Here is a 23,757-nt window from a genome sequence, read left to right as displayed (position 1 = left end):
CCCATAACTCCAGCACATCAGTGACAGGACCCAAATTGCCATTGTGCTGCAGCAAAGGCCGTGCAGGTCTGTAAAAGGGGCTCTAGCTTAGAGCACCCCAGGAACTTGGGTTCACGCTGAGGCCTTACGTAGATAGTCATTCAACGTTCCTGGGTTTTGTGTACTCACTCAACTCTGAAATGAAAAGAAGTAAAAGAAATGTCCTCTCAGTCAACCAATGGTTGGTTCTTCCTGGAGAAGGAAGAATCCACATCCTTCTCCAGGGTCTAGCCCTGTAAGTGGATGGAACTAGAAAGGTGATATTGAATTAAGTAACCTAGACCCAGAAAGACAAGCATCACATGTTCATGATCATCAGAGGCTCTCAGCTCCTTCAAGATCTATGGCTCTGCTAGTCCTGAGTAGTTGGCTAGGTTTCCAATACCAGGCATCATTTCCCTCTTGTTGAGTAGGTCTTAAGTCCAATCAGAGCGCTGTTGGTTACCATCAATGTATGCATGCCACTACTTTACACTGAATGTTATCATGTCATGCTGATTACCGTTGTGGCTCATAGACACCACAGCTGGGTAGGATTGTTGGTTGTTTTCCTCCTTTGGAACCTGGCATGGTGCCTTCTGGTACCATGAAAGCTAGCCCTCAGGGAGGAGGTATTCAGGTCAGTTCCGGCTCAGGGGCTTCTGGCCCCCGCTTCTGAAGTACATGATGTCTTCAGCCATCGGGACTTCTACCTCTGGGGGCTAAGCAACCGAGGGCAAAAGCAATAGTCCATACTGATTGGGAATCTCTTGGACCATTCCAATCAATAACTCAGAAGAGGACGTCTCATGCCTAGTATGGGGGTCTTGTGAGGTAGTGTTTGGCTTTTGTCAGCCCAGATGAGACAATTTTATTTAATCTGCATATGCATATTTATTTATACACAGACCTATGTATATTGTGATATTTAGGTAGAAAACTGATACTATGATCCCCCATGACTTTTTCAGACATCCTTACTGTTATTTTACTCTCCTATAAATATTTCCCCTCTCCTCCTTAATCACAACCAATTGCTCACTATATTCTTTTTCAGTATTTCTTTATTAGCTTTCACAAGGATAAAAAAGAAAAATCCTTCATAGCTTTAGAAAGCAAACCAAAATAAAACATGCAAATGACTGGTAAGCTGCCCTGTGAAGGACTAACATGATTATTAGATATGTTTATGTATCTAAGAATAACTCACCATCTTGCCTTTGGGGGGGAAGCCTACCTCCCCGTGTCTGGCTCCTGGACTGAAATATCTGCCCTGCAGTAAGAGACAGAGCACTCTAAAAATGCTGAGGAGGTCCACCAGCTCCACTTCCCGACTCTGCCTGCAGTTAATGTCACCTTGAAGGTGACAGCCACCTCACCAGGCATTGATTTCTCTTTCTCTGGCTCATCCACATCACCAAATGTTCAGGAAAAATGTCTTTTTATGTAAAATGGAGTTGTTTTGTGAATACTAATCTCCCTAGGAGCCCTCAGATTATATACAGTGTCTTAACCCTCAACTGAAAACTTCAGGACTTAAGCAGCTAAGCCACTTATGTGGCCTGCCACAGTCCTGTGCTGTTCCCACCTCTCAGTGTTCACTGACATTGATCTGAGACTTTCACATTCACAGAATGTGTTCTGATCAAATCCTCTCTCCAGTCCCTTCCTCTCAGCCCCATCTTCCCCTCCCAGCTTCATGTGCTCATTTTAAAAAACCCACTGAGTCCTCTTAGTGCTGTCTGTTTATACCCTGGGGTTGGGCACCCACTGGAGCAAGGTAGCCTCTCAGAGGCTGCATGCCTGAGGAAAACAGACTCCCTCCCCTGACCTCCAGCAGCCATCCTTGCCAATGGCTGCCACTCAGCTGGGGTTGGTGATTAACACAGAGACCCACAACTGGTCACAAAGAGAATTAAAGACTGGGGAGTGCGGGGGTTTAAATGAGGATCTACGTCACACCCCTTCCCTGAGGGCTCAGGGACATCCCAGGAAAGCCAGATGCAGTGGATGGCTGCAGCAGACCAGGGGTCACCAGACATGAAGTGACCCTCTTGACCATGTTGTCTTGCTTTTGCCGCAGTCTTTCTGGGTTAGAACTTAAGATAGAGCCTGGACCGACCTGGAACTCACTATTTCCCGTGTGCCTCCCCAGTGCAGGGATTACATTCAGGGGGCCACCACACATGGCTCGCTTTTGTTTTCTTCTTATGAATAAAGCCTTGAGAAGCTCTATGTGTAATCTTTTTTTTTTTTTTTTTTTAAATTTATTTATTTTGTATACAGCATGTATGACCAGAAGAGGCACCAGATCTCATTAAGATGTTGTGAACCACCATGTGGTTGCTGGAATTGAATCAGACCTCTGGAAGAGCAGTCAGTGCTCTTAACCTCTGAGCCATCTCTCCAGCCCCGCAATCTTTGCTGCTGGCGTGAGTAGATAATTAAAGGTGACAATGATTTCTGGGTAAAATCAGCTGCCTAAGCATACTGAATTTTACTATACATTAACACTGCTAGGACAATTTGGGAGGAAGGGAGAGGGGGAGGATTCTGGGTCAGACAAATGTGAGTGAGTAAACAGTAGGTATTAGTGAAGCATTCTGTCTGACCTCCTTAAGCAGCAGGGCACTGGTTCAGACTCCTGACAGAGACTAGCCGTGGTTTATGAAGAACACACGCAGGAGAACACAGCTGATAAGACAAACACACTGTTAGAAACATGACTGAGCACTTCCCGCCTAGGAGAAGTCAGTGATCCTTCTTCTAGAACACTGTTTGAGGAAGCATAGAGAAAAGACATTCATCAATAGCCCGTATTAAACGTCCTTCCTGAAATCAATTCCTACTTCAAGCAGCTGTGGAGCGCTCAGCCTGATGCTTATGCAGTGACACGGGAAGACAGTGATCATGAGTGACTGGAAGGGCTCCGAGATTCATCTCTTTGGGCAGTCATTACTGCTTTGCACTAATGTACGGTTCTGAGCACGGATACTCGACAATAAAGACTGGAGAGCACGTTCTTATCAGCAGATGATTCTATGTAAGGAATAACGTCTTCAATCTTCCTAAAATTATCCATTTACCACAGCTGGAAGAAACACCTCAGGGCGCAGACATTGTCTTTTCCAAGGCTGGTTAAGTTTCAATACACAAAATAATCACTGTGGTCCAAACTACCTCTCCTTTAGCACAGGAGTATCGGTGTGAGCAGGGATGTCATTTCAAACACTTCAACAAAAGTAAACTGGAGTTCAGGCCCTCTGTGAGAGTGGACTGCGTCGCAAAGCCAACCAACGAAAGGGAAATGTTTCTATAGTAATAAGAAAGGTTGAGGAGACACCCCTGGGATGGAAAGCGTGGACTTTAGGAGTTTGGGGTCTACCTCTGAGTTCTAACTGGGCTTAGGATGGGATATGTGACCTTCAGGAAGTCACTCAATTTCTTAGGGCTCCAGTTTCCCTTCTTAAAATCTGGACTGGATAGATTATGCGTGGTTAGATAGTGACTGGGTTAGATGGTGACTGGGTTAGATTAGATGGTGACTGGGTTAGATAGATGGTGACTGGGTTAGATTAGATGGTGACTGGGTTAGATTAGATGGTGACTGGGTTAGATTAGATAGTGACTGGGTTAGATTAGATGGTGACTGGGTTAGATTAGATGGTGACTGGGTTAGATTAGATGGTGACTGGGTTAGATGGTGACTGGGTTAGATTAGATGGTGACTGGGTTAGATTAGATGGTGACTGGGTTAGATGGTGACTGGGTTAGATTAGATGGTGCCTGAGTTAGATGGTGACTGGGTTAGATTAGATGGTGACTGGGTTAGATTAGATGGTGACTGGGTTAGATGGTGACTGGGTTAGATTAGATGGTGCCTGAGTTAGATGGTGACTGGGTTAGATTAGATGGTGACTGGGTTAGATTAGATGGTAACTGGATTAGATTGTGACTGGATTAAAATGTAACTGGTCTTCTAAGTTTTGACACTATCATATGAACAATCTAAGATGACTAATCTCAAAACCAAATAAAACTTTTCTAAATGATACTGCAACACATGAAGACTTATTTACATATAAATTATACTCCTGTGTTAGATATATTTAAATACATTAATATATGTGAAAGGATGAGTTAAAGATAAAATAAGCAGAATTTTAAAATAAGGAAAAATAAACAACCTATTATTTTGTGAGCACAGAAGCACAGGTTATTCTTTTTCAAACTCCTGGCTTAAAATCTTGGATTTAGTGGCTCAAAGGTAATTTTTAGGTCACCTTTGTTCCCGATACATTGGTTTTTATGGACTGACAAACAAAAACGATGTCTTACAAAGATATGGACATAGGTGGGGAAAATGCATAATTAACACTCGTTTCCAAATGTCACTTGCTATTGACCCCAACAGCCAATAATGGGAAGGTTGTAGTTAAAATTCAATCAATCATTTTTCCCACAGTGCACATAATAACAGTAGTCAGCAACCTCAGCCCAAATATGTCAGGAATCTCATTCAGCATAAAAGGACCAAATGGAACAATTTAATAATGAAATAAAATAATAACAATAAGATTTTCAGAATCAATTAAAAAATATTCACCTGGGGATTGAGTCTTCTAAGTGTCAAACTTTAAATAAGAAGACACAGAAAAGTTAAAAGTAAAAGGATAAAAAGGGCACTGAATGTCCGCATTAATCAAAAGGAAGCTTTTCTATTGCACAAATGTCAGACCAAGTAGACCGTAATATCAGAACTCTCACTAAGATATTTTATAATGATAAAATGGTTAACTCAACAGGAAGTTATATTAATACTACATGTGTACATACCAAGTATTATAGTTTCAAAATGCCAAAATGAAAATTGATAGCACAAAAATCACAATGCAAAATCCATAATTATACTTTTGAATTTTAATAACCTTTATCATCTGCCGAAAAAGGATAAGAAGTAGAGACATAGGCCAAATGCTATGATTATTAGTAAACTTGACCTAATTGTCATTTATGGAATGTGTAATCTTCTCAAATTGCAGGGAACATTTACCAAGCTTGAACATATTCTGGACCATAATGTTAGTCTCAACTGATTTCCAGGCCTGAGGTCATATTGAATTAATTTTCTGTCACTGGCAGAATTAAAGGAGAAATCAGAAAAGAAAAAAAAAATCACCAACTACAAAATTCCCAAGAATTTGACTATTATTCAATATTTTGCTAGGTAGTTTCTGGGTCCAAGAAAAATTAAAATAGAAAATTTTAAATTCTTAAGTTTTAAGGAAAATGAAACATTAATGTATATGCATTGAAGATAAATCCAGCTTTAAATAAAAGATTTTGTCTGAAATGTACATATTATAAAAGACTAAATGTTAAAAGTCAGTGCTCTAAGCATTTCCCCTAAGATTGAGAACAGCCAAAAGAGGAAAAGCCTGGGGAAATAATAAAGAAGAAAAATAAATAAGGTTTGAAAAATGTGAACAATAAAGAAAATTAACTAAAAGTTGGTTCTCTGAGTAAAATGTATAAACCTGATAAAGCCAGGATAGAGATCCGTAACTAAGGACAGAAGAGGAGCACCTGTGGTCTTACCAGCATCGAAAAGACCTTGAGTGGCTGTTCTGAACAACCCTCCCTATGCCTGAAATTTAGGATTTCAAACCATATGACAAAATCCCTTGAAATTTGTTTAAGAAAAACAAGCTAGTAATTAAGAATCTGCATGTCTTTTGGAAAACAAAAGTGTGTCTTGAACAAAGAAATTCTCAGTCATTTAAGGAAGTAACAACACAGATCTTTAAAAAGGGCTTTCCCAAAGAAGAAAAGAAGATAATTCCTGGTAACACTCTACTCATTTTCTGAGACCAATTTGTTTCATCAGACTAAAACCTGAGAGAGAGCTATTATGTAAAAGGAAAATTACAGGATATTTTTTCTCATGAATTTGAGCATAAACTCTCAAACAAAATATTAGCAAGTCTATCTCAGTGATTTATCAAAATTTAAAATTTGTATTTATACCAGAAAGCAGCATTACAAATCAATCACCATATTAGAAGAATAAAGATCAGAAAATCTATGACAAAGTCAATGAAGGCATTTGACAGAGAGCCAACATTCACCCAAGACAGAAAGTCATAGAAGCCAAGGAGTGAGAGGAATTGTTTTAATCTCAGAGTGTGCACTAGTCAACAGTGTTCAAGAGCGAGATAATGAGAGTGGAGGAAACTCACAGTGAGCAAGAAAAGAAAGTGATACCTGGTCTCTCCCACACAATGAAGTCAAAGCTGGATCTTTAGCCTAAGCAGAGCAGCTCAAAATATATCGCTTATAGATATAAACATGGAATATATTCATGATCACGGAGGAGGCAACAGCTGAAAAGAATTATCTTAAAGAAAAACAAGCTCTACCCTGGAGCAGCTCTCTTGCCTTGGCCCCTCCCCCCTGACAATGTATGCCTGCTCCAAGTTCATCTCCACCTGCTCCATGATCAGGAGCCTCTCAGCTGCTGAGTGGTCCACTGTCTACAGTGCAGTTGAACTGACCACAGACGTGGACAGATGAGGGCCCCAGCAGTTTGGCACCTCGTCCTCTGACCTCACTCATCCCTAGATGCAGCTTCCAAACCAGCGTCACTTCTAGGGACATGGACACAGCCGCCAAGTTCATTAGGGCTGGGGCTGCTACAGTTGGGCGGTGGCTCTGGGGCTGGGGTTGGGACTCTTTTGGGAGCCTTATTATTGGTTATGCCAGGAAGCCTTCTCTGAAGCAACAGCTCTTCTCCTACGCGATTCTGGGCTTTGCCCTCTCAGAGGCCATGGGGCTCTTCTGCCTAATGGTGGCCTTTCTCGTCCTCTTCGCCATGTGAAGCAGCTGTCTCCACTTCCACCTCCCATAGGTCTTTTGTGTCCTATCTGCCCTGTGTGTTCCTTTTCCTGTACCTACCTAGGAAGTCTGGGGAAAGTGCTTGGCTCAGGGTTTGACAGAGAGAAGACAAATAAATACTGTACTAATAAGGGGAAAAAAAAAAAAGAAAAAAAGAAAAACAAAATGGTAAGAGATTTTATTAAAATTAAAAATCATTGCTCATCAAGAACTGTCACTGAAGAAATGAAAAGGCATGCTAGAGACTGGGGGAAGAGATTAATCTTACATCTGTCTGATGAGTAACTGGTATGTAGAGAGTTTACTTAGGTTACTTACGAATGAACAAGAAATAGAAAAAGATACAAGCAAAAGATTTAAACAATCAGAAAAGATATAGGAATGGCCAGTTGTACATGAAAAGATGTCTCAGATCATAAATTAGAGAAATGAAAATTAAAACCATTCTTTGACTCCACTTTACACTACTAGTATACCTAAAGTGCACACACTGGCACTCGGTGTTAAGAACGGGGAACAGCTGGAACTCTCAGCCTTTGCTGGTGGACTTCATGAAAAACGACCCAGATGCTTTGGAAAGTGACATCCTTGTGTGCTGTGAGAAGTGGTTTTATTTATGTAGGTCAAAAGATCCCTCCTTTGTTTAAGCTTATTCAAATTGGGTCTCTCTAGCTGGTAGCTGGTGAATTACAGCTGACAGAAACAGGTAAGACACATTGCCATGTCACGGACTGTGGGATGGTATGATCTGGTCATGATGGAGCCAGGCCGCTTAATCCCGGGAAGTTAGGGAAAGGCTTGAATTGTCTTGCTCTGATGCAAATGTACAAAGTCAGCAACTCTGACCTGTGACCTAGATGTCATGGCCAGCTCTATTTTGGCTGTGTACTTAAAATTTCCTTTACAGTGCCATCTTCATATTTCAAAAGACAGCAGTCTACAAGGCTATAAGTTAAATATTAGCAAAACCACAATATGTAATTTCCATGATTAATTATGGGATGCAGCTATCAAGAAAATGTTAGTGGCAACAGAGACAGTCTGGGATTTATGTGAGATATTTAAGACAACACTTGCTTGATACAAGGCTTAAGGCCACTAGATCTTAACAGACTATTAGACACACACAAGAATATTTTGAACTGGGATTTGCATACATTTAAAAATGTACAAATGCAGCCACACATCAATCACATGGAAAGCAGTGGGGGGTAAACATCACCTTCAGGTTTCATCTATACATAAATAAGCTCCACCCGTCATTGTGACTTCTGAGTGTAGGTTCCCTCTTGAGTCTCAGGCTTTCAGTGTGGGGCAGCCAACTAGGTGGGGATTCTATAAGACTTGACGTAATTTCTGGTGGAAACATTCACATTTTGGCACTTTACTTTTCTGATATTAACTTAAGCTCATGCCACCAAAATACATCTCAGCATCTTCATTTTTCTATGTGCCCTTCCTTACTCTGCAGAAATAAAATTGAAAGGAAGAACATGAAGCATACCGGTGTCATAAGTCACGATCAGTTTTCCTTTGTGATTGCCTACGCTCCGCGGCTCAAAGTTCACTTCCAGCTGCATGGACTCCCCCACGTTAAGAATCCCGTCCGTTGGCTCTATGGAGAAAGGCCTGCAAGACATGTGGAGGCACCATCAGAACATATTTCCGACTATTGGGACGAGGAGAGGAGACACGGGCTCCAGATCTTCAGACAGCTCACATCCAGCTACCTGGTCCAGATGTGTAGTATGATGATTTCTCCACTGATGGCAAAAAAGCCGTTTTAATGTTAAAGTAACAGTAACAGATCAGCAAGGCGAGACACCAAACAGGCACGGTCACGTTCCTATTTGTGTCCTTGCCCTTCAGATCTCTTTTTATTTGTGGGGTGTCCTGCTGGGAATAAAACGGATAAAAGCCACCGCTGCCCTCCACACTCAGCAATTGCAATAATGGGTAGACTGTTATTTGAAAAAGAATCCTGCCTTCCTAGAGCTAAAAGTCAAGTGTGGGAAGAGTTCAGAGGAGAGCGGGTCTTAATAGTGGAAAACTGTATCTGCTTCCCCAAAGGAAAGCTTAACAAGGTTCAGTTTTAAGGGGATGGGACAAGTGCAGGGAACTTCAAGAGATGATGCAACACCTTAGGGTTGGTAACAGCTGCTACCATCTCTAGGCCCGAGAAGTCATGAGAAAGGAGGACTCCTAGGAGAAAGCTGCCCAGTGAGCAAAAAGAGGCAGACAGCCTAGGTAGCCATGTGGTAACAGTAAAACAAATAATAACGTGATGGTTAGTCTCATTGTCAAGTGGACTGAGGTTTTAAATCACCTAGGAGATCACTGAGGTAGACGTCTGGGTAAGTCTGTGAGATTTCCACAGAGGGCTGACTAAATGCAGGTGGCACCATCTCATGAGCTAAGGAATAAAGAGGAGAAAAGGAAAAAAAGCCAGCCAGAATGTCCACCATGCTGACAAGTGTCCTGCTCTTCCCTACCCTCTCGGCCATAATGGACTTGAGGCAAAATCTGTTCTTCCTGGCTTAAGTTATTTCCGATGGGTGTTTTGTGATAACTTCATGAAAAGTAACTGACAAAAATCACGATTCCCTCACCTCACCCTCTGTCTGATTGTTTATCCCAGACTCCTATTGGCTGAGTCCAACCAGAAGCCAAAAGGCCTGAACCGTACCATAGAGGTTAGCTTCCAGCGCAAACACAGGTGGAAGAAGGAAGAAAATACAGTTAGAAGGTGAATAGGGCAAGTTCTGCATTTTGAAAATAGAATTGGAGATTCAGATGTCGTGAGGCACGAGGGTGGATTTGAGCAGTGCGAGACTTTCACTTAAAGACCCTGGAATGGAATAGTAAGCAGGACCTGATTATAAAGCACCTTGAACAACTCATGGAGCTCTTCTTTCTAAACAGGAAATCCAGCCCATTTAATTATTTTCATGGTCCATTTCACATCTTTAAATTGCTAGTTTTTCAAAGTAATGTGTTGGGCAATGCAGCTGGCAGGCTAAGCTGTTTCTGAGTACTTACTTCTACTATAACAGCGTTTAGAATCATCATCCCTTAAATCTGCCCGTAGATAATGAACTCAGTTTCAGAGAACCTAAGCTTTCTGCCGTGAGGGTACAGGGCAGATACAAGGGTCCTATGAGGTGGTACCTGAGATTACTCACTAGGACCTCCGTGGCCTCCAGCGATAATGATGCCTGCTCACTTCCTCTGCTGCCCTGTCCGGATCTCTTCTCCCATTCCCTGATCTTCTTCCTTCCTTTCTCTCTCCTTTCCTGGTAGTCATGAAACCAGCTCTCCAGTAACCCCTTGGCACCACTTTAGGGTAACCTGGAGCTGTTGGCCTTTAAACTGACCTCTGGAGATAACCAAATGGCTGTGCCATGACCTTGGACAAGTTATTTAATATCTGCTTCCTCATCTATAAAGTGGGTCCAGACAGCACTGCCTCATAAGTTAGTGTGGAGTAGTGTCTGGGATAACGGCTGGCACACAGGAGTACTGTATGATACGAGTGTTTATTGCTATTTTATCTTCCCCAGCTTTCCAGCAATGCTGGAGGCGGAGGAACCTAAAGACACACTCGGCTGCTCAGTTAATTCTGGGCACCTATCTCTGCCCCTTTGCCTTTGCTCAGCTCTAGGGAGACTGTAACACACCCACGTGTGTCACAACTTATTAGTCTCCTGCTCCAACACCAGCCCTAGGCCTTGTGATCCGTGCGATCAAGTTCAAACCCTCTGAATTCAAAGTCACACACAACCTGGTCCCACTCAGGTTTTGCATCCCGATTAAACACATTCACATGTGTCTAAAGCCCTGTACATCGGTCACTCCCCTAGTCAGTTGGGGTGGGGTAGGTGGAGGCTTTGGTCTCTTCACCCACAAAGTCCCCCAAGGTCTGCACCTGCTGTGACCAAACAGACTGTGCCTCCTGCAGAGCCAACCTGTGACAGTCAGGATCCTATCGGGAAATACACAGCCTTCCCTCATGTGATACTCCTGTGGCTATCACTGATCACTGCTCAGATTCAAGGTCACGGCTTACATAGAATGCTACATGTGTGGAGCACCTGTCATTCTGCATGTAGAGTACTGCTCCTAGAAATTCCAGTTTCCTCCTTTCCTCGGAAGGGTTCTTAGCTATTGAGTGGAGCAGCCCTGGGAGTTAATTCTGGGGCAAAGTAAGCTGCAGGAAGGCTCAGGCACGCACTCTGTCCTGGGGCTGTTCTACACACCAAACTTCTAAATCATTCCAAATGCCTTGGGAAAATAGGTGACACATTTGACTTTCAAATGTGACGAAACAGGCGTCCTCAAAGAGTGAGTAATTTGCCTAAAGTTGTCCAACTGAGGCGGAAATAGAGGCGGGAGTGAGATTTGCCTCCAGGCTGTGTACTCTCTGCCCACCCTGAGCCTCTTATGCCTGTGGGAGTCCTGTGTTTACACAGACATTTGAGTCTCCACCACCCACACTACCCTTTAACCACAGGACCATACCGAGAGGTGGTTGGATGGAATTACAATAAAACCGAGGACCTTCCTTGCCCATGCAAGACTAGTACTCTGCCACTGAGCCACGCCCCTAGCCCCCAGTCAAATCCTAAAGGCCAATAAAACATTTACCATCCTGCATTAATTTTTATAATGTCTTGGAGTAGACTTTCGGTAGTCAAGGAATCCTGCCTTTATGGAAGATGGTGAGTCTTCCAAGCCCCCAAGGTCCTTCCCTCCCTTCTGGCTCAGTAAGACTCTGACCCCAGAGGATGGGGGCCCCATTTTCTGGCTTTGAGAATAACATGACAATGACTTCTATCTTTACCTCGCCATTTGATGCTATCTTTCTAATGCCGCACTTTCATTTTCCTTTCAAATACCTCTTGGTAGCAAAAGAACATTTTGAAGTGAATGGGATGTTATCCTATTGCAGAACCTCAGCTAATTTTCTACAGAGAAGGTGACGCCAGTGTCACGTCTCTAGGACCTGCAGTAGCCCAAGTTCTTTAGAGAGGTAATGGATACTTTGCCCACATGCTAATTGCTAGTTTTAGCTTAGACTAAACTTCTTCAGCGGTGAGAAGATCACCTGGGATCACTCTCGCCTCTTGGAGCTGCCCAGGCTCTCTCAATACATCAGACGCTAATTGGGTAGAGTGCGTTCGGCGCTGGTGCTTAATCACGGCCTGTAATTTGATTTTGCACTTCATTTTACCAGAGGCCTTCAGGCTGAACTGCCTGCAAAATATCAAGTGTCAGAAAACACTCTTACAAAGAAGTGAAGAGCGGCGATCCTCCAGGGTCCAAGGCGGGTTCTGTCTATTACATTGTTTGGTTTGGATATGACGCCCTCATTAATATCAAATTCTTAATTATGGAAGGAACTCGGTCTTCTGAAAAATCAGGAGTCTGGTCTTGATATATTAAATAGTGCGTATCACATTAGTGCCTTTTCTCCCCATGGTCTCTCTGACATTTCACTTCCAACTTGAACTCTCAGGTCTTTAAGTTGCTTCTCAATCCTCTATCATCCACTTTAACAGTCAGCGTTATTGTGTGACCTGCTGGAGTTCTAGGTCAAATTTGTAATAAAGTTGAACAGCAATTGTTTATGTTCTCTGTATATTTTATAGCACATCGCAGCTCCCTGCATTAGTGCCGAAACCATTACGTGCATTTTATAGTCCTTGGAACATGTATTTTTAGTTTAAGTTATTGTGGAGGTTTACAATAGTTGCTTTGCCTCTGTGATATATTGTTGGTTAGGATCCTATAAACATTTATTGAGCACTTATTTATTCTAGACATTTGCTAGATGCTGAGCATATACAGATGAAAGAATTAGATACAATTCTTGCATTTGAGAAGCCCACATTCTAACGAGGGCCTCAGATACGTCAGGAAATTTTTCTTCTTATCGTTCATATAAACCGAGCTATCTTATAAATTGATTAAATTATTGTTTAAATGAGAACAAAAGCAAGCTCTGTTTTTAACAGAACTTCCCATGAGCTATTGCTTCACATTGTACTGAGCTAAAAGTGTTCAGACCGAGAGATGAGGCCTTTGACTTCACCTCCCCAACTGTCCCCATTTCTACCGCTACTGCGCCATTTAGGAATTGTGTGGACAGAAGCACTCTGTCTGGGAGACAGGCCCACCTGGTGGTTTTTAGAAAGGATACCTATTAGGGGATCTCTGCAGAGATTCTGATCCACAGATCCAACAACACATTACAAATCCAACCACGTCCCTCTCACTGCAGTCCTGAGGCGTCTCAGTGGCAAACGACAGAAGCCAAATGTAGCCAATCCAGGAGAGAGGCTGCTGGAAGGATTTGGTGCAGCTCACTGCACTGGTAATGTAGCTAGAAATCATCAGTTCTGTGGATAGGCATGAAGGTACACTTTCATAAAGAACGTGAAGAGGAAAACAATGGAATTTGCGAAGCGGGGATTTGAGAGACTTGACTACACAAAAGATGGGCAAAATGAGAAACCCGCCTTAAGGCAGAGGGGGATGGGTAACAGCAGTTAGACACTCCCATCCTTAGGCTGGGAGCAAAAGGAAGGGGCCATGACGTGTTCTCAGATCCCAGGGGCCAGGAGAAGCTGGAACCACAGCAGGCCAGTCTGGCGGCAGCTGGGACCACAGGGAAGGGCAGGGCTCAGCTGAAGAGGGAGAGGGAGGAGGAACACCCTGGCCCCCTTCTTCCTGTCCTCTAGGCTTCTTCTGGTGACCCCATGGTCAGACACAGTGGAATCTAATGACCCAAGAGGCGAGGAAGGTCATTACCTGGCTGGTGACGAAAGCCTCAGAGTAGTCTGTGTGTGCTAGCATGGCTTCCGTGCCAGCTTCCTGAGGGAGCCGATAGCGAGCTCACTTCCTTCCTCCCCCCCCTCCAATCCCACCCCCCCCCACCCCCCCCCCCCCCCCCTTCAGCTGAACAGGGAATGTGAACAGCCTCTAATCGAGGATCCACGCCCCTTACTGAAAATTATTTTCCACTCCACGTAGTTAAAAATATTATTAATGCGAAACCACAAAAAGTAATGTAGTCGCAGGTCGGGGAAGGTGTAATGCAGTCCAACGTGTTCTCCGAGCTCTACACAGTCATCTGCACTGTCAGCGTCCCCACGAGAGCGCCCAGACGACGCTGCCCACAGCTCTCGGTCCCCACCCCCCCTCGCCCCGCCTCGTAGCTGACAGTGCCAGAGTTCAATGGTTGGAACTTCAAACCAAGGGAAGGCACCCACACATCTCCCCCTTTTGTCTAAATAAGAAGTTCTAAACTAATACAAACATATAAAAGAAGGTTATCAAATATTGTCAGAAATAATGAGAGATAATGACCTAGATAAGATGAACTACAACAATGAAACAATATCAAGCAAGAAACACATACAAAACCAAGAAGTATAGAGCATAGTAAACAGCATATATAAAGATCATCAAAGGTGTCCTATCCTAAAGAACCTGAACCTAATACTAATAAGTCTATCTAAATATATATACTAAGTTGTAACTATAACTGCTAGTCTTCAATCCCAGTTTACTCTGCATTTAAACTCAGAATTACTACGTTAGGAAAATATGGTAATTTGTTCATAGATACATGGACAGAAATGTTTTAGGTAACTTTCAGCAATGTTACACCATTGAATGTGGGTCTGTTTGTTTGCTTGTTTGGCATTTACATGTATCTGATATGTAAGAAATTAACAGGTAAAAAACATGTAAGAATCAGACAACCGATCCAAGAGGATATTCTGTCTGTGCTTTTTTTTTTTATATTGGGTGACTTCTCTTTTACATACAAAAAATCAATATAGTAAGTTTTAAATTACTTATGTGTGTGTGCCTGCCGGAATTTATATGTACCATAAGTGTGCAAGAGTCCACAGAGACCAGAAGAGGGTGTCCAATCCCTTAGAAATGGAGTTAGAGGTGAGTGTGAGCCTGTAGAAGTAAACACTAATTCCTCTGGAGAGATGCATCCTTCGAGCAGGGAGAGGATTCCTGAGAACTCTAGAGAAAGCCCTTCTAAAAATGAACTCACAAACCATGAGTCATAGGAAAACATCGGATCTCCTGCCTCACTGGATCGTCCACCTTGTCTCTGGGTGGTTGTTCTCTTGAAGGCCCCACTGATAACCACCATTTAAGACTTATTTTAAATTGTGTGGACGTGTGTGTTGAGGAGGGATGGTATGTTCACGTAAGTACAGTGTCCACAGAGACGAGAAGAGGGATCTGCAGTTACAGACGATCTGCCCGAAGTGGGCCCTGGGGAAGGAAACTGGGTCCCCTGCAAGAGTGGTACACACTTAACCCTGGCGCCCGCCATCTTTGCAGCCCCTCAGCCGCCATTCATCTGCCCATAACAAATGGTACCTTTTAATCTTTAAAAGATGTATTTATTTATTATTCCTAGGGTACACATGTGTGCCTGTATGTCCTGATGTTCATGTGGAGGCCAGAGGACAACTATGTAGAATGGATTTTCTCCATCCACATTTAGACAATTTCCAGGGAATGAACACAGGACACCAGGCTTACATGGCCAGTGCTTTTAGAAAGTCCCCGGAGGGCAGAGACAGCCTCACTTTGCATTATTCCCCAGAGTCCTCCACGTGGAAGAAACTCAACACATTTTCAGATTAAAATCAAACCCCAGCACATATTACCCTCTCTCACATAGTCTTCTCATCTTCAAGGCCAGTAGGAGCAGGCTGAGTTCTTACATACATCACTCTGAACTCTGTTCCATTTTTCTAGAATTCTGGTGGTTACAGTGGGTCCATCCAGTGAACCTAAGTTGATCTGTCTCATTTCTTTTTATTTGTTTATTTCAAGACAGGGTCTCTTTACATAGCGCTGGCTGTCCTAGAACTCACTATGCAGACCAGCCTGGCCTCACACTCATAGAGATCTGCCTGCCTCTGCCTCCCTAGTGATGGGATGAAAGGCGTGCGCCACCACACATGACCTGATCTGTCCCCACAACCCCGTTTGTTTGTTTGTTTGTTTGTTTATTTTTTGTTTTGATTTATTTATTTATTTATTTATTTATTTATTTACTTACTTATTATTTATTTATGATTTTCAAGTTTATCTGTGTAACAACTCTGGTTGTCCTGGAATTCATTCTGTAGACCAGGCTGGCCTCGAACTCACAGAGATCCACCTGCCTCTGCTTCCTGAGTGTTGGAATTTAAGGCTTGCGCCACCACCGCTGCTGATCTGTCTCATTTTAAGGTCAGCTGATTAGCAGCCTTATTTGCACCTATGAACTCAATCCCCTCTCACCATGTAACATTACACAGTCACAGGTTCTGAGTATTGTTAGAACATGGGCTTGGACCTTTAAGCCGACCCCATAGCCTGAATCAGGCCACACCTCCCTGAAGTTCTCTCTGGGACAGGAGTTAAGAAGCACTTTGTTCTGTGAGTTGACAGTTTTCAATATACGATACCTGGCTTTTCTTTGCTCCTGTAATACATGCTATGCTGAACTAAATCACATACTGTGAAACTTCCTGTCACCCCTAAAAGGTTATCAAAGTCAGACCTTTCCTTTGTTTGGGGGTTGGTACAGACTCCTTAGGAAGACTCTTGGGGATTTGGTCCAGGCATGAAGGCTGCATTCTGAGGAGGCTCCTTTAGCTTCTCCAGCCATCCCTCTCATGGTGGTGTGATCTCCCTCCCTTCCCCTTCTCTCTTTCTCTCTCTCTCCTCTCACCTCCTTCCAGGCTTTAAAGAGAAGCCTTGGCTCCATCATGTTTAGACCTCTGTGAATTGTATGGCTTTCATCTAATATTCTGCCTTCCATCTTGAGGCTCCTTCAGGATGGTGATAAAACACATCCCTGAAGGGCATCTATGTGTCCACTTTCCTCTGCAAACCAAGTGCTGCAGCTTCCCTTACTACTTTTTAACAGAAATTAGAATATGAATATTTGGGGAGCTAGTATTCTTTCTACCACCCTGGCATTAGCTTACTTCAATTAAAAACAAAAGGACAACATTCGTTATACAGTGCTTGCTATATTCCAGCAGTTCTAGTTTGTTAATTAATTTTATCCTCAGTAAAAACTCTATAAAGTGGCTACATCCCCCCATTTCCCAGATGAAAAAAACTGAGGACCATGAGTCAAGGAATACAGGCAACCCTGTAGAAGATGAAAAGCTAAGGAATGTGTTCTCCTCACAGGCCTCCAGAAAGGATAATGGCCTGCTGATACCCACTGTGATGTGAGATTATCAACTTATATTGCTTGAAGTCACTAAATTTATGATAATCTGGTGCATCATCAGCACCAAATGAACCCAGCTAATTTCCCGAATCCTTGGTCAAAAAGTCTATGTTTTACTTATAAATTCCCATGGGTCATCCTCTGTATTAAAGAAGGTAAAACGTGGTAAGAAATGGATGGTAAACCTGAAATGTTTGATCCCTTCAGGATAAAGAGACAACCTGATCTACATCAGTGAGGTCTCCCAGCTTCGCAGTTGAGGTGGTAAAAGCAGAGCCACTCCCCAATGCTATTCTAACAACTTATTGTGCCAACCAGAATTAACTGTAAATAACCAAAGGCAAGAGCTGCAGGAACGCATACCTGCGAGTTTTGAGGTGGAACACGGAGTCTTTGTTGCCAATGTTTCGGACCAGCAGAACCTTCTGGGTGCTGTATTTCACAGGAGAAGTGGAAAAATTCAGCTCATCAGGAAAGTCCAGGATGGCTCGAGCGCCTCTAGCCTTAACGGGCACGATAAACTTCTCTCTTTCAGTAATACAGGTCAACATGTGGGCGTAATCCTGCCAGGGAAGGGTACAATCATTATTTGTGGGAACCTCAACATGGTCAAGACCACTGTAAAAGGAAAATAGGGGTCGCACCGTGCAAAACAGCTCAGTGTATTCCTCTACAAACTTCTTGGGAGAAGTAGAGAGATGCTTTCACTGACATTCTTCTTGCTGAGAGGGAGAGGGCAGGTCAAGTGTCAAAATGTATAAACCAGTAGAGAAGCTTGGAGTTCATGTTTCTCAGATGGTGGGAGGTGAGGTGGGGATGATGAAAGACAAGGCAACGTGTTCTTTACTTCAAAAGATTGCTACCAGTCCATCATGTCTTCCTTCTACAAGAGGTGTCTGAAGTTTTGGCATTTTTAGATACTGTGGTCTAAAAATGTGTTGGGGTGCATTCATAGTGTTGGAGAATATGGTCTTCTGGGCATAACAGCTACCATATTCACTGGATCAGCAGCACCATCAGGCTTGTTGATTCTTGATCTATCATAGGAGGAGGGACTGGAGAGAGTCACTGGACCTCACCTGAGATTCCAGCTGCTCCTCCCAGACATTCTGCCCTAACTGCATGTGGCCTGTAGCCTGGGAGGTCTCTCAGAAGGACTAGAGTATCTAGGCTAAGTAAGATTAATGGAAGGGGAAGCCATCAGCCATGCTGGACAAAAATTTTCCAGTCCAGCTGTGTGGGAATTACCTATGCTCCTGTAGGCAACCCATCCTGAAAAACTCATTGGTTCCTCAGGCTATCTGTGGTGGAATTGTATTTTGATTTGTTGTTGGGATCTTATATGGATGGGATAGACCTTGTTTATGTCTCCCAGGGAAGGACTTCCCCCTATGAGGGCCATTGACTACAGTTTGAACACACTGGTATTTAAACCCTACTTAGTCTTCCACCTCGTGTGTTTGGGTTGCTGATACTGATGAATGGTCTCCTCACACTCATATTCTTTGCAATATGACTTTGCACCCCTGCATCAGGAGTGAAGGGTATGGCTTCACCTCTTGCTCTGAACAATATAAAGTAGCATGGGCTGTGTTAGTTTTAAGCTGAAGCTTTCAGAAGTTTTGGTATTTCTAGTCTTGCTCTTGAGACCCTGCCACTGTCACGTGACAAGTCTGGTCTAGCCTACTGCAGCATGAGAGCCTAGATATCCCACCCAAGGACAAACCAAACTAGCCTCAGGCAGTGGGTCCACAGATATGTGAGAGAGCTCATCTATGGTGAGCAGAGATGCCGCCTGGTGCAGAAGCTTGCCTGGTCAAGATCGGAAGAACAGCCCTGCTGAATCACGGTGTTGTGAACAATGCTTACTCTTTCAGCTGCTACATTTTGGAGTTCGTTGTTGTTACCTAGAAACAGCTAACTGATACACAACCCAATTTGGATGTCTTGTCTTGTGCAAAGTCTTTTGACCAGTTTTTTAAAAAATGCTCAAACCCTAGACATTTCTCTTTCTCAGTTTTGAGTCTAAATACAACAGGAGTACTGAATAAAATCATTCTTTGTCATCTCATTAAATAGAAATAGAACTCTCACCAGCACCACCACAAAGAAAAAGTTAAATAAACCTCTGGTGATAAGCAAGTTAAGTATAAGAGGAAAACAGGAATGGTCCCCTCAAGAGCTGGCCAGGAGCTCGGCTTTTGTTGACATCAAAAGCATGTGTTATCTAACCCAAGTTTGGTTTTTCCTCATCTTTGGCTTTTGCATTATGCTGGTGTGTTTTGGCTCCTAGGCAGTCTTGATAAATGGAAAGTTGTTGGATTTTAAATGCCTTATAGCAAGCACACAGTAAATGGTATTCTGTGTAGAAGTGAATGGCCTGAGGACATGAGGAAGTAGTACCAATCTTTTAATCTAAAGAATACTGTGTCTTGACATTCATCATCCCCCACCCCACCTCATCTCCCAACCACCTGAGAAACATGAACTCTAAGCTTCTCTACCAGCTTATAGGTTTTGACACTTGACCAGCTTCCTTACCTCAGCAAAAAGAGTGTCAGTGAAAGCAACTTGCTACTTGTCCTGAGAGGTTTGTAGAGGAAGACACTAAGTTGTTTGGTACAATGCCTGCCATAATCCCTATCTTCCCTTTTACAGTGGTCTGTAAAAGGACCTTTTTGGTTTTATTCTTGTTTTTCTTTTCAACAAGTCTCTTTGGGCTTTGGGGATGAGTGGGAATATCTAGCATACAGATTGACACAGATCAGCTGTGCACTGGACTTCATGAAACCACAGGCCAGGGAGGAAGGCATGGGATTCCCCATTAGTCCAGTCATTCTGCGGAGGTTGTAAGTGTGCAGATGCCTGACAGAGTGCTGACTAGGAAACAGACATGAGGATGGACAAGAAATGAACATATGAATAATGCCTACGGAATATACAATGCAACCCACTGTATAAATGTATTAATAAACATAAAGGCAAAATAACCAGCTTATAAACCTGTGGTTCTCTCTGCACCCTCCAACCTCCAACCTCCAACCCCAAGCCCAGCTTCCCAGACGGCATCTCTCTGGATGGAAACACATCGTGTCCCACACCAAACCCCCTGATAAATGCTACGGTACAACACTACATAAAATTCCCTGCCAATGGGAGGGAGCGAGAGTTGAGAGCAGGAGTTGAGACCCAACCCACTCTTCTGAGACTTGACTGAATCAGCCCAGACTGTGGACTTTTTCTTAGTACCCACAAAGACTCCCAAAGCCAGCCAAGGTCCTGCTTCTGACCAGTCCACCCCAAGCCAGTTCTAGTGCATCCTCTCAGGTTCGATGCTGATGTCTCCATCATTTGAGTGACCTTCAACAGACTAGCACATCCTAGATTCCCCTGCATTATTTTCTTTGTACTCTTGTAGCACCTACCTACCTTCAAGAGATATCCTGAGTGTAACTGCTTCCTGCCACCCTGATCCTAGCACGGCAGGCTAATGAGATCCCCTTCATTCAAAGTCCATTTCCATCCAAGGGCCAAAGAAATCAGTTAAAGTAGACATCAGCTCAGATAGTGCCTCTGTTCAAAGTCATCCCGGCTGGGGACTCCACAGCGAGCCTCCGTCCCTTCCCCAGCCACACTTCCTCCTGTCCTGCTCACTCATCTCTGCAGCTACAGTCCCCCACGCCCACTCAGAGCCTTCCCAGGCAATGCTTGCACCATTCACACCTCACGTCCCACTGGTTACTCCAGGTGCTTCTTCCTGCGTCTCATTAGGACCTGTACAGCTGTCCATTCGCTCACAGAGACCTTACTGTCTACTCCATCTAAGTTTAGCTCTTCCACATCACTGACTTCTAGGCATCAAACACTACATCACAGCCCAGACTTAGCAAACAGTCAATGAATATTTGTTGAATTAAGGGCAATCAGGTAATAAAACATTGGATAGCGGTGAATGAAAAAATAAGTAAATCTATAAAGTGATTAAAAGAATACTTGGGAGGGGGCACCAGGAAGGGCCTCCACAAAGAGGAAGCATGTCAGCCAGAGTGACCAGAGTGAGAGATGAAGCTCTGTGGCTAGCCTGCTCTGTGGGGGAAGCATGACTCACAGTCTGAGTCTAGAGGAAACTGAGGCAGGAGGGCTAGAAAGCCAGGAGAGGTGGGGGCAGGGCTGGTCACAGTGTATTTTAAGTCAGTGGCAGGACCCGAGGATGGCAGGAAGCATTAACAGTATAGTCAGCTGATCCCCCACACAGCCAATTTATAGCTTAAAAGAAAAAACCACTGGTAACCACATGGGCAGCAGACTGGAAGGGGTCTTAAGAAGAGAAAGACAGGCCAACGAGGAGGTCACCACAGTAGTCCCAGGGGCAAGAGATGATACTGATCTGAACTGTGAGCTAATGTGCTCACTTAGCATAGTGTCTGGCGAGGAGGAAGTTCTCAATCAGTAGGCCTGTCACGATTAATCTCACATATGAAATACAGTGCTGGGTGAAAGCCATTGGGTGAACAGTCAACGTGTACTTACTTGTGTTGTTGAGGTGATAATAATGGCACCCCTAAAAATGATACAAAGACTAGGACATGTGGTTGATATATTGTGCACCCCAATAAACTTATGTGGGGGTCAGAGAACAGAACAGCCACAATATTAAACATAGAGACAGTGGTAGCACACGCCTTTAATCCTAGCATTCCGGAGGCAGAGATCCGCCTGGAACTCTGTGATTTCAAACCCACACTGGTAAACAGCCAGGCATAATGACACACGCCTTTAATCCCAGGAAGTGATTTCAGGAAGCAGAAAGGTATATAAATGTGAGGACCAGGAACTAGAGCCTTTTTGTATTTGTTAAGCTTTTAGGCTTTTAGCAGCAGTTCAGCTGAGATCCATTCCGGATGAGGACTCAGAGGCTTCAGTCTGAGGAAACAGGATCAGCCGAGGAATTGGCAAGGTGAGGTTGGATGTGGCCTATTCTGTTTCTCTGATCTTTGAGCGTTCACCCTGATACCTGGCTCTGGGTTGATTTTATTTTAAGGTTGCATTACAGGGACAAAGTACATTCAGAGCACAGGGAAGGCTTTGAGTATCGTCAAGAGCTGTAGTAGTTTGAGAAACGTCTCCCATCGTCTCAGGCAGGTGAACAACTGGTCCCAAGTTGGTGGTGTTATTTGGGAATGCTTAGAAGGTGTGGTTTTGCCAGAGGAAGCTCGTCAATGGGGGATGGGCTTTGAGATCTCACAGCCTCACCCTACTCCCAGTTTGCTTTCTCTGCTTCATGCATGCTGTTTAAGATGCAGCTCTCAGCTTTCTGTTCCAGTGGCCATGCCGGTCTGCTGCCATGCCTCCCTGAGAGTGAGTGTAATAATGGACTCTCATCCCTCTGGAACAATAATCCCAAATAAATCTTCATTCTTCTTTGTGGTATTTTATCATAACAGAAAAGTAACTAAGACAAATGCTGCTGTGGGAAGGGGCCAGTTAGTCTTAAACAACCAAGCAAGTCTCCTGGAGGAAGTGACCTTTGATGGAGATCTGGATCACAAAAAGAACTAATCAGGAGAGATCCAGGGACAGAGCGTTCCTGGCAAGGGGGACCAAGAACATAAAGTCTTCAGGTAGGTGTGTGTGTGTGCAATAAAAATTAATGAACAGTACTTTCAAAATGTATTAAAGTTAATTTGTTGGGCTCTTAGGCTTGCAATTGATTTTGCTTTTCAGATGGCAATGCCAAGCTTGGGAATGATGGCATCCAGACATAAGGAAGTACAAATTATACCGAAATATCTAGTCTTAGGAAACCCCTTAAAATTCAATTCACACAACTGTTTAGTCGGATGACAGCGGACTCTTAAAGAGGTAAGTATTGCTTTCACTTTTCCTGCGTACTCAAACCCAGCCAGCAAAGGCTTTGTTGGGAATTATAAACTAGAAAGCAGTTAGAAGAGTATTAATTAAGGCTTTGAGGGGGTGCTGCAGAGCAAGGCCTAGAGACAATCCTGGGGTGTTTTGTTTTTAGTTCTAGATATGTCTTATGTCTTGCTTTGTAAGGGGTTGGAGGCAGCTAGAGACAGCTGAGGAGGCTGACTGACATAGTATCAAGGATGTTTTGGAATCTTCTCAAATTCCCAAATGAAGGTTAGACCCTGAGTCATAATTTTTTTTTCTTAATTGATTTCCACATCCAGAAAAGAACATAAAGAGAATTTTAAAGCATACTCCAATCTCCAAAGTTAGGTGTATAATAATATAATAAATATAATATAATATGACTATATTAAATTATGTAACACCCCACCAGACATGGCTTTGCTGGTTTAGGATGAACTCAGACATGATGACCCAGGAAGCTAAGCAATTGCTGCAGTTGATGGAATCCTTCCTGAGATGCAAGGCAATCAGGTCACCATTCAAAGGCAGAATATGTGTCCCAAGTTCTTTCCCTCCTACTATGAGACTCAGTCACGAATCACTCCACTGAAAGGCTACCCCAATAACAGTACTCCCCAGATAGCCTTCTTTCTGACCTCCCCACTTCAGACCTCAAAAACAGCAGAAAAATACTAGCAGAG

General features: G+C 43.5%; 1 protein-coding gene and 1 pseudogene across 1 annotated transcript in view; one reads left to right on the top strand and one right to left on the bottom strand.

Moving 5' to 3' along the window:
* The window catches only part of Hydin (HYDIN axonemal central pair apparatus protein), a 362,032-nt gene that overhangs the window by 278,950 nt on the left and 59,325 nt on the right, over window positions 1-23,757 (bottom strand). The window contains exons 6-7 of the mRNA XM_028891069.2: window positions 17,546-17,745; window positions 8,417-8,541 (exon numbers count right to left, since the gene is read on the bottom strand). Coding sequence (XP_028746902.2) covers window positions 8,417-8,541; window positions 17,546-17,745 — 325 coding nt within the window. The remainder of the gene's footprint in view (window positions 1-8,416; window positions 8,542-17,545; window positions 17,746-23,757) is intronic.
* LOC114708072 lies at window positions 6,478-6,923 on the top strand (annotated as a pseudogene).

The sequence above is a fragment of the Peromyscus leucopus genome, chromosome 5 (genome assembly GCF_004664715.2).
Source record: "Peromyscus leucopus breed LL Stock chromosome 5, UCI_PerLeu_2.1, whole genome shotgun sequence".
In the NCBI taxonomy this organism is placed as follows: Eukaryota; Metazoa; Chordata; class Mammalia; order Rodentia; family Cricetidae; genus Peromyscus; species Peromyscus leucopus.
The sequence above is the reverse complement of the archived record's forward strand: the minus strand, read 5'-3'. Positions and strand labels throughout refer to the sequence as shown.